General features: G+C 34.9%; 1 protein-coding gene across 1 annotated transcript; it reads left to right on the plus strand.

The window, feature by feature from the left end:
- Nucleotides 1–3,884: 3,884 nt before the first annotated feature.
- Nucleotides 3,885–5,690, plus strand: LOC110915320 (cytochrome P450 81Q32). The gene is made up of 2 exons (XM_022160000.2): nucleotides 3,885–4,790; nucleotides 4,980–5,690. Exons 1-2 carry the CDS (start codon nucleotides 3,885–3,887, stop codon nucleotides 5,592–5,594), a joined length of 1,521 nt encoding a protein of 506 aa, XP_022015692.1. The 3' UTR covers nucleotides 5,595–5,690.
- Nucleotides 5,691–12,113: the final 6,423 nt, after the last annotated feature.

The following is a 12,113-nucleotide window of genomic DNA, read 5'->3' on the forward strand; positions in this document are numbered from 1 at the left end:
TTAGTCCACGTCGAACCATAAGTCGCGTAGTTCCCTTACGAGCATCGAAACTAAGATCGTCGTTGCGTAGGTCCCTAACGAGCATCGAAACTAAGATCGTCGTTAACGACGATCTTAGTTTCGACGCTCGTTAGGGACCTACGCGACTTACGGTTCGACGTGGACTAAATAATAAAAAAAATATAATTTAACGACGATCTTAGTTTCGACGCTCGTAAGGCGCGTACGATCCTAACGAGCGTCGAAACTAAGTTCCTCGTTAAATTTTTTTTATTATTTAGTCGAAGTCGAACCGTAAGGCGTGTAGGTCCCTAACGAGCGTCGAAACTAAGATCGAAGTTTTATATTTTAACGACGATCTTAGTTTCGACGCTTGTTAGGGACCTACGCGCCTTACGGCTCGACTTCGACTAAATAATAAAAAAATACAAGAGAAACGCCCCTATTTCGCAGCCGTTTGGGGCTGTGTTTGCAGCCGTAAACCGGCGTTTATACGGCTGCAAACGCAGCCCCAAACGGCAGCGATTTGGCAGCCGTTTGTGGCTGCGTTTGCAGCCGTTTAAACACCCGTTTACGGCTGCAAACGCAGCCGCAAACGGCAGCGAAATCGCTGCAGTTTGCAGCCGTAAAGGGCGTTTAAACGGGCGTCGAAATAAGATCGTCGTTAAAATATATATTTTAACGACGATCTTATTTCGACGCTCGTTTGCGAACTACGCGCCTTACGGTTCGACTTCGACTAAATAATTAAAAAAAAATTCTGTTTAAAAAAAACTTTTTAAAAAGAAATTATGTTAAAAAAAATTCTGTTTAAAAAAACACTGTTTAAAAAAAACAGTTTTCTGTTTAAATTATATTTTTTTATTATTTAGTCAATGTCGAACCGTAAGTCGCGTAGGTCCCTAACGAGCGTCAAAATAAGTTCGTCATTAAAATATAAAACGATGAACTTAGTTTCGATGCTCGTTAGGGACCTACGCGCCTTACGGTTCGACGTCGACTTAAATTATTATTTAGTCGACGTCGTCCGTAAGGCGCGTACAAAAAGACTTCCCAGTCGACGTCATACCCACAACCTGGACAAATGGCATGTTGTAGAGGTTTGTTTTGTAGGTCGTGTCGATCAACATCACGTGCGGGAATGCACGCCACATAGTGATTTAATAAGGATGAACAAAGAAAATCTCTGTTACGACAACTGTTTTGGGTTCCTGTCGGGTGTCGTAAATGAATCGGTGGTCATGCAACAGGCTTTCCAGTGCCTGCATAGGAGTCTTTCCATCCATTAGTGTCGCTCTAATTTTTGTACCGCATTTTGCACGTCTTTCTGAACATGCAGGCTGTCAAGGAACTGCTTTCTTAGGGTTTGAAATATGATACGTGGCTCCATGTTTTGAGCAATTAGCTGCTCCACTAGCTTGTATTCAGCTTCAGTAAATCTTTGCACAAAAACGTGGCCCAACAGACTCGTCGTAGGTTCGTGGTTATGGTTCGCGTTGTCCACTTTTAACTCTCACGTGTCATTCGTCACGTCCCGGATGGCGAGTAATGAAAATTGGCAACCGATTTTTTTGCTACCAGCTTTCCTAACTGTTGCTTTACTACGGTGCTCACCACTACTGTCCACAAGCAATACCATCCCAGTAGTACCACCAATATTTTTCGATTGGCGGGTAACAATTACGTAACCATACTCCTTTCCCGTTTCTTGTACCCAATTCTTCAAATCAGTTAGAGACATGAAACGCTAAAAAAAGTTACGTTAATAATAATAACAACAATAACAACAACAACAACAACAACAACAACAACAACAACAATAACAATAATAATAATTATTATAATAATAATATTTTTAACAATAATAATAACAATAATAATAATAACAATAATTATAATAATTATAATATTTTTAACAATAATAATAATAATAATAATAATAATAATATTTTTAACAATAATAACAATAATAATAATAATAATAATAAGAATAATAATAATTATAATAACAACAACAACAACAATAACAATAATAATAATAATAATAATAATAATAATAATATTTTTAACAATAAAAACAACAACAATAATAATAATAACAATAATAATAATAATAATAATAATAATAATAATATTTTAACAATAATAATAATAATTATAATAATAATATTTTTAACAATAATAAATAATAATAATAATAACAACAATAATAATAATAATAATAACAATAATAAAAATAATAATAATATTAATAATAATAATAACAATAATAATAATATTTTTAACAATAATAACAATAATAATAATAATTATAATTATAATAGTTTTAACAATAACAATAACAATAATAATTATAATTATAATATTTTTAACAATAATAATAATAATAATAACAACAACAACAACAATAATCATAATAATAATAATAATAATAATAATAATAATAATAACAATAATAATAATAATAATTATAAGTATAATAATAATGACAACAACAACAATTATAATTATAATATTTCTAACAATAATAACAATAATAATAATAATTATAATTATAATATTTTTAACAATAATAATAATAATAACAATAATAATAATAATAATGATAATAATAATATTTTTAACAACAAAAATAATGTGATACCTCATTTATTTGAAACGGATTGCCAGGGGTAGATGGTTTATAAAGTGGTGTGTTACGGGGCTCATAACCATATCTACCATATTCTTCGTATCCACCGTAGTTTCCGTATCCACCTTTACCCCCATATCTATCGTATCCACTCTATCCACCTTCACCCCGTATCCACCGTATCCATCTTCTACCCCGTATCCACCGTATCCACCTTCACCCCCGTATCCACTGTAATCCGCTTGTTGCACGTACGGAGATTCATACCCGTATCCGTATCTACTGTAATCCGCTTGTTGCACGTATGGTTAATCAACAGGTGCATTCTCAGCACCGTATCCACTTTGTTACACGTACGGAGATTCATACCCGTATCCGTAATCCGGATACACTTGTTGCGTCGGGTAATTTGGTTCATCAACAGGTGGAGTGGGAGTCTTGTTCAAGTCTGGCAACTGTGTTTTTTGATCAACAGGGACTCCAGACACAACCTCCTCCTCCTCATTGGCGGCATTTGTTCCCCATGTGTCGTTAGAATAGCGATTACCGAAATAATTATCATTCCAAAATGATGACATTTTAACAAGATTGAACAAAAAACAGAACAAATGATTTTGGTTTGGTGTGTAAATTGTTTACTGAAGAAGAAGATGAAAAAGAAAGCAGAGGAGATGAGCTCGAAGTGAACAGAGATGCATGGATAAATAGAATTTCAAATTTACTTAAATACGCAGCGTATAGCTCTCTACTCCCCGTATTACTTTATTCACGTGCCTAGACAACATCGTATTAGTGTCAAATCAGTCTGACCCCATACGCTGCGTATTGACAAATACGCAGCGTATAAGGTTACCTCTATACGCTGCGTATTGATCAATACGCATCCTATGTCAGACTGATTTGACATGGTACTAGGTTTGACTGTCTGGTCGTGTACCTGCTCCTTACATACGCTGCGTAGAGGCCTATACGCAGCGTATTGAGGTAACCCTATACGCTGTGTATTGACCAATACACAGCGTATGTAAACACTAAGTGTGCAGATAGCCTTCCAAGGTATGCAAATAGTGAGGGCCATATTAAATTATCAAGATACATATCTATATAACCATACATATAGAATGTTTTTTTTTTTAACTACGATAAAATCATCACACTTGTTGAGGACTACGTCAGTTTATCATCACGCTATCCTGTTGGGATGCATATATATTTACAATGTAAGAACACCCAAGCGACACACACCAATATCATGGCTGAAACTCATATTTTCTTCATTTCTATTTTATTATTGGCTTCTTTCATTTATCTTTTCAAATTCCTTAAACATCAAAACGGAAAAAATCTACCACCAAGTCCACCTTCTATCCCAATAATTGGTCATCTTCACCTGATGAATGGACATATTCATAGAGTGTTACAAAATCTTTCTTCCAAGTATGGTCCTGTAATGGCTCTACGGTTTGGCTTTCGCCCAGTGCTCATAATATCCTCACCATCAGCAGCCGAAGAATGCTTCACCAAAAACGACATCGTTTTAGCCAATAGACCACTTCTTGTAACCGGCAAGTATTTAGACTATGACCACTCCACAGTTGGTGTTGCACCGTATGGTCAACTCTGGAGAGACCTTCGTCGCGTTATGACCCTTGAACTTTTCTCAACAGCCCGACTTAAATCTTACTTGGGTGTCCGAGAAGATGAAGTTAGATCATTAATCAAGAATCTTTATAAAGATTGTTTTCAAGATTTTGCAAAAGTAGAGATGAGGTCAAGAATTCAAGCTTTATCGTTCAACGTTGTCATGAAAGTAGTTGCTGATAAACAGTTCTATGGGACAGGCATGGAGGACAATGAGGAGGCTGCTAAATTTAAGGATGTGATGAGGGATGTTTTTGAAATCATTGGGACACCAAATCCTGGAGATTTCTTTCCATTTCTAAGATGGATTGATTTTCAAGGTTTCGAGAAGAGGTTAAAAAAACTGCAAGATAAAACTGATAGCTTTTCGCAGAATCTGATCGAAGAAATTCGAGCTAAACGGAGTAGCTCTTCATCCGAAAAAGGAAACGACAAGACATTTATCGATGCTTTGCTTACTTTGCAGGAATCGCAGCCTGATTACTACACTGACAATATAATCAAAGGCAATATCTCGGTATGTTTGTAGCTGTCTCTTAGTTTTTTTTACTGCTAGGTGGTTTCAAGTTAGATTTCGTAAGCGTTTCTAGTAGTTGATCTAAACATCTTTGGCAAATAGCCAAATAGACAACATTTTGTTAAAATAAAAGTATTTAAATTTTAAAAAACCGCCATTTGTTCTCCTAATGAACCTTTTTTTATGTAGACATTACTACAAGCGGGAACCGACACTTCATCAGTGACAATAGAGTGGGCTATGGCGCTTCTACTGAATCATCCTAATGTATTAGAGAGAGCTAGAGCAGAGCTTGATAATTATATCGGACAAGAACGTTTGGTTCAAGAGACGGATCTTACCAATCTTCCGTACATCCAATGCATCATCAGTGAAACACTAAGACTATTCCCTTCAGCGCCATTATTGGTGCCACACGAGTCGTCACAAGATTGCATCATTGGAGGGTTTCATGTGACCCGTGGCACAATGGTGTTCGTGAATGCATGGGCAATCCATAGGGATCCAATTGTTTGGAATGATCCGTTAAGTTTTAAGCCAGAGAGGTTTGAGACAGGAGGAAATGAGGGGTATCGTTTTATTCCGTTCGGAATGGGTCGTCGACAATGTCCCGGGTCAGGTCTTGCAAACCGAGTTGTCGGTTTAGCTTTGGCGTCTTTGATCCAATGCTTTGAATGGGAAAGGGTTGGTGAAGAGTTGGTGGATTTGTCGGAAGGAAAAGGTCTAACCATGCCTAAAGATGAGCCGTTGGAGGCAATGTGTAGAGCACGACAAAAAATGAGTCATCTTGTTAAGGATCTATGAGAATTTGTGTTATAATTAAATGAAAATTTAAACAATATCCTATTAGTTGTTTGGTCTTATTTTCCAAATTAAATATATATTTTTTTTCTTTGTATATTTGAAGTTTCTAGCAATAATCATAAACATATCATCTTCTCATAATATTAGTATGTGTACATTTGTGAGATGGTTGGAAAATCCTTAATTAAAATATGTGAAATATAAACTTGTCTCGATATATATACTTGAACTCAAAGATGCTGTCGGCCTTTAATTAAAATATGTGATATAAATTTGTTTCAATATATTATACTTGAACTCAAAGATGTTGCCGGCCTTAGTTTTTTGATACATATATATGCTTAATTACTTTTTTTAAACTTGAATGATGTATCACGTAAATTACGACTTTGATTTTATGTTTGGCTTGATCTAATTATGTGAGAAAAAAAAAAAGGGTACTGTTCGCAAGTATGTGAGAGCAAAGGGTATATGATATAAATTTGTCTCGATACATTATACTTGAACTCAAAGATGTTGCCGACCTTAGTTTTTTGATACATATATATGCTTAATTACCTTTTTTAAACTTGAATGATGTACAGGGCCGGATTTGAGCATGTGCCGGATGGGCATCGGCTTAGGGCCAAAAACCTTAAGTGGCCCGTAATTTTTTATTTTTTTTTTTAATTTTAGTTATAGTTTGATTGTCTGGAGATTACTAATATTCATTACATTGCATTGATAAACATCTAACCTTGTAGCTTAGTGGAAGAGTGCTAGTCATATAACGTGAGGGCTGTAGTTCGAGTCTGTGTTCTGCCAAATTGCTTTCTATTTGTGATCTTTTTTTAATAGGGAATGATAGCAACCTATAAGGAATCAATGGCTCTGAAGAGGTGAAATCTTTACATTCCATTAATCCATTTACACGCGGGCCCTCTTAACCTTTCGATAACTTTTATAGCTTATTTATTTTTCAGATGAAATCTCTAAACTAATTTTGTTTTTATATTTGATTGAGTCACGGTTTACTAACATTTAAGAGGAATCAAGTCATAAAATTGACGGATCATAATGTCCCTGATTTATCACATGTAAGTCGAAAAATCACCAAAGTGAAATTTCTCAAGAAATGTGCCGATTCATGTTCCACGCTTACCAACCAGGGAACTCCGGCAAGTCAGGTTTTTTATTTAAACAGATTCACCCAAGCCTGACGATTCTTGGGTGATTTCGAATTCTTGTTCAACAATGGTGGAAAGTTTGCATCATCCATTGTTAAACCTGAATTCTCTTTATTTACCTCAACACTAGGCACCTCTGGTTTGGACAAACTAGAATCATTGCCTACACATTGTTTGTCTGACTTTGATTTGTCAGATTCATTGCCCGAAGGTGGCTTGTCTGACTTCAACATGTCAGATTCATCGCCGACCCTTTTCTCTTTCTTTCTTCTCTCTTTTGTCCTCAGATTTGTATCTGATGAATTCATCTTGCTTGACTTTTCACTCGAGAAAGTCGATTCATCAGAACTCTTATTCTTTTCAAAGGATGAACCCGAGGACAATATCTTCTCGAGATACTCTCTTGCCTTCTTCCTCTTTTTCCTCAGTCTGTCTTTCTGCCCCTGTGAAAGTTTAACTTTCTTTTCTTGACTTGTCTGATCTTGAACTTTAGGTTTTAGAACCTTCTGTTCATGGGGCTTGACTTTGACTGGAATCTTTGCCAATTTCTGAGACTTAGCCCTCAATCTTTCATTCGATCTCCTTGGGCAATCTTTGGCAATGTGACCTTTAATTTGACAGTTATAGCATCTTCTCATCTCAAAACTCAAACTCTGGCAGTTAAAAGCAATGTGTCCTTGATAACCGCATCGGTAACACACCCTGTTATCGTACCAATCATCATTTTCAGCCCAAATACTCAGATCAAAGCATTGTTTGGCTTGGTGATACTCCTTTTTCCTCTTGATTGCTGAATTTGACTTTTGAGCACTGTGGTCCGACCTGCACCACTTATTACCAACAATTTTTGAATTATCATTTTTTACTTTGTGTAATTTTTGATTTTGATTGGATGATCGATCTGATGAGCTGTTATTTTCTTTTTGTACATTTTTTAAATTTTTATCTTTTTGTTTCTGTTCCACTTTCTTCTTCAAAGGTTTTTGCTTAGAGCATTCTCCCTTTTCAGTCGATTGTAGAACAGTTTTCTGAAATTTTTCTTTTAATTTCAAAAACAATTTTTGTTTTTCAATTTTTTCATTTTCATCATCAAATTTCTCATCACAATCTTCAATTTTGACTTTGTCAAAATTTGTTAGATATCCTTTCAAGATGAGACTTGATTGATTTTTCATTTTCATCATCAGATTTCTCATCACAAAACCTATCAATTTCTTTTCAAATTCATCAATCTTGTTTCTTGAATTTTCAGCTTCATTTTCAAGCTGAGATATCCTTTCAAGATGAGACTTGATTGATTTTTCATTCTCATTCTTCAGGTTTTCAAGAATAGACTTTTCACTTTCCAAAAGTTTTATCTGTTCTTGAAATTTTGTCTTATTAGATTTCAGATTTTTGTTCTCCAGTTTTATCCAGAAATCTTCATTTTCTGACTATTTCTTTTTACTTTCAAAATCTTTGTAACACCACATAAAAACATGTCCAATTATTCATAGACACGTGTCCTAAACTCCGGTGATGTAGAAGATTGAGTTTAAGGGACTAAAACTAACAAACTGAGAAGCTATGCTCTCGAAAGGACTTAAGATGTCAACCTGCCAATCTTAAACTTCTGATTGACACATTGATAAATGGCTATTAGGGAGGTTAAACCTCAGCTGCTAATAATAGTTCATAATTCAATTCAAGAATTTGAAGTTCATATGAAGCCGACAAACCTTCATGTTTGGACAACTTCTTTAAATACAAGGAAACACAATTGCATGGCATTATTATTGGGCATTCAGAACTAGTCATATGGACTATTGTACTGAATTATGGGTCAAGATTCGGGCAATAGAAATGCATGGTGAAGTGTATAAAAGTTATAAAATTTGTGTCCTCTGGTCATCGATTACGGACCTTATAGCCCTAGGCTTACGGTCCGCAAAGACGTATCTTGGCGATGCGAACCAGGTTCGGTTACGGACCGTAAATGTTTAGACATACGATCCGTAAGCAATGGTTACGGACCGCAAGAGAATTCCTTTACGGTCCGTAAGGGCGTCGCTGAGCAGAAATATTGGACAGGTGTGAGTTAAGCTGTTAAACCGACTTAAACATGTAAATTCCAATACCATGGATTATTGGACGGTAAAAATAAACCACTAGGACACCTGGGGTGATCCTAGGGCCTTCCATAACAGCTGGGATTGATCCAAGAGCGAATGATCAAGTATAAATAGGACCATTGGGTTGAACTCTCATACCACATTTACAAACACTTCACTTGTGGGACTTGCTCTGGAGCTCTCAGCAGTAACAAGTGGACTTGAAGTGTAGAAAAGATTTGCTAGGACCATTAGTAAGCTTCTAATTACTCCTTTAAGTTGTTTAATTAGTTTAATTACTTAAAAGTCAAACTTAATGTATAATTAGTTTGACTTTCGTTTTAATTACATGTGGCTTAACCACTGATCAAATTGAAAGTGGTTGTGAGACCACATTAGTATAGGTGATTAACCCCTGAAAGGGTGTCTCCTAATTATCTCGTTTGACCAATTAATTGTCGGGTCAAAGTAGTTTGACAAAAAGTCAAACTGGACTGAAATTCCAAATTTAATTAAAATTAATAAACCAAGGGTTCTAAATTATATTTTAACATTCTAATGACTTGGTAACTATTATATAAACATGTTTTATCAGTCCTAATCCGACAATTAATAGTCTAAGTAAGGTCAGTTTATAACCGAAAGTCGCAAAAGCTTGACTTTTGCTATGACTTTCAGTTCTGACCCATTCAAGATTAATTCTTCCATATTTTAAGCTTCCATTAGGACCGCATTACATTGTAGTATAACCCTCTGGAGTTATATTGCATGGCGCCTAATCGTTTGTTATATATGCTCTTCATCGTAATTATGCTCAATAGTGCCTAAAACGCCCTTTTTACATAAAACCGAGATTTTTAGCAATATGAATGAACTAAAAGCTTTGCTACTGATATTTAGACATGTCCCGAAAATTTGACATCAGTTTGAGGTCGAGATTAGGAGTTATGTTCAATAGCGTAATTAAGAGACTTTTTAGTAATTAAAAGGCGTAATTAGCATAAGACCTATCTAAACCCGATTTTTGTCACCAAACTTGTTACCTACTGATGTTAAATAATATTTTGGGATTTTTGAAGATTTTTATTTATTTTTAGGCTGAGCATAACATGAGATTATAGCCTAATTTCGGTTATGGTCGGTTTTACCCTTTCTCTAACATAAAATGAGTTTTACATATCATTCTAATACCAAACTTTTTGCTACTGATTTTATTTAACAAATATAATATTTTGAACCTTATAAACTGATAAAAATCTCAGATTTCCTATTTTTTACTATAATAGCCCTTTAAATCGCATAGCATTTTAAGCACCTAGTATGGGTCAAAACTATATTTATCATATAAAACTCATAACCTACTGATGTTTTAAACTATTTTACATAATAATACAGTAAACTAAAGTTTTAAAACTCAGAGGTCTATTTTAACCTTTTCAAGTCTATGTAAAATTACCAAAATGCCCTTATGGGACTTATTTTGGTTTAAATTGCTTTTTGAGCATAAATGTTAATATATTGCTGATATATTAATAAACTTTGAGCATAATTATAATTAAGATCTGTATATAATTCATTTGGTTAAGCGTTACGCATTTATGCGTTCGGATCGGTTACGTGACTAGTTTACGTAAAATAGTCGAAACAGGCTAAACCTTATCATTAAATCCTCATTTTCCAGAATGTATTTAGTTTACCCATATTATACAAGTATCCAAGCTTGTCGGGTCTAAATCACATTCTATCCCGGTCTCCGCTTAATCTAGCGTTTAGAACCGTAAGGTTTCCTTCTAGCTAGCCGGTCTAATCCTTGACTATATAACGACCCGTTAGCATCCTAATAGATAAATTAAACCTTCCATACAGATTTATAGCTTCCGGTAAAAAGTGCCTTTTCAAGAAACTTAGGAATTTACTGCTACATAAGGTAAATACTTTTAACTTATTTTCCCTATACGGGCTTGGGATACGGTATATTAATACCGCTTGGTTGGGTATGGGATTATTATGTCGGATTGTGATTTAATAAATCCGCATAACCCGTTTTAATCTGTATTGTTTGATAACATAAACATTTGGGGGTTAACGACCGTGTCCTGGATATCCTTGGCTCATTTAAGTTATTAATGGCCACGACCTATGCACGGGGTGCAGGCATGCACCCGACAGATGCAAATGCTAAATATTAATTTACCCACAAGTTGGGGATAACTCCTCTGTGGGTTTTATAAGTGGTGAGTCGATTAATCATGTCCAGCTTATAAACCGGCCCCACATGTATGACAAGCATGTAAAACTGTATAGAAGATTTTGATAAGATTGTCCCAAGTTATAAAGGATTGTGCCTTATGCATCTAAACCAATTTTTCTCAAATGTTTTCAAAACGAGTCAGTTAAATTGTATTTACCAGTGTATACTGACGTATTTTCCTAAAGATTGAATTGACAGGTACTTATCGAAATAAGCTGGAGCTATAGGGTGTTGTAGAGGATCTTGCAAATCCCAAAGATACCCGGAGTCTGTAGTTTTTGTTTCTTTGTACTTTATGATCCGCCTGTGGATCTTATTACATTCCAGTCTGTATTATTCTTGTGTTCGAACATCGACAGACAGTATGGTTTGTAATAGTTTATTTACCCAGCCTTCCGCTGTGCTATATATTTGTGTATGTTGACAATGATGATATCAACTACGTCACAATACTCCCCACCGGGCCCACCGGTAATACGTGGAATTATTGGGGTGTGACAATCTTTTTCTTTTTCTTTCAAAAACTTGTTTTATGATATTAAACTGTTTAAGTCATTTAACAGTTTAACATTCTCGGATTTCAACTTATCACACTTTCCCTGTAAATTCAGAATCTGGTTTTCATCAGTTTGCTTTTCTTCTTTCAACTTCTTGACCTCTGATATCAAACTTTCCGCATCTTTCACGAGTTTGTCATTGTCAGTCTTAAAGTTATCACATTTTGAGCACACTGTTTCATTCTTCACAGATTCTTCATTCTTTGGATCTTGTTCTTTCTCTATCTTATATGTACCTGCACCAAAGATTGTAACAAAATCAAGAGGATTTCCAATATCATCAGTATAACAACCTCTTTTCATATTATATTTCAAATTTCTTTTTGCTGCCCAACAAACATTTATTCTTTTGTTTATTTCAATTATCACATCTAAATTCAAATCATCCAAATTCATTTTTATTTTATCCAACACATCTCTCTTCTTTTGATAAAGTTCATAATCGTGATTTTTAA

The sequence above is a fragment of the Helianthus annuus genome, chromosome 2 (assembly GCF_002127325.2).
Source record: "Helianthus annuus cultivar XRQ/B chromosome 2, HanXRQr2.0-SUNRISE, whole genome shotgun sequence".
In the NCBI taxonomy this organism is placed as follows: Eukaryota; Viridiplantae; Streptophyta; class Magnoliopsida; order Asterales; family Asteraceae; genus Helianthus; species Helianthus annuus.

Coding starts and splice junctions, on each gene's coding strand:
- LOC110915320 (XM_022160000.2), top strand. CDS start 3,885: ATGGCTGAAACTCATATTTTCTTCATTTCTATTTTATTATTGGCTTCT. Junction 4,791..4,979: donor TAATCAAAGGCAATATCTCG/GTATGTTTGTAG, acceptor TTTTTTATGTAG/ACATTACTACAAGCGGGAAC.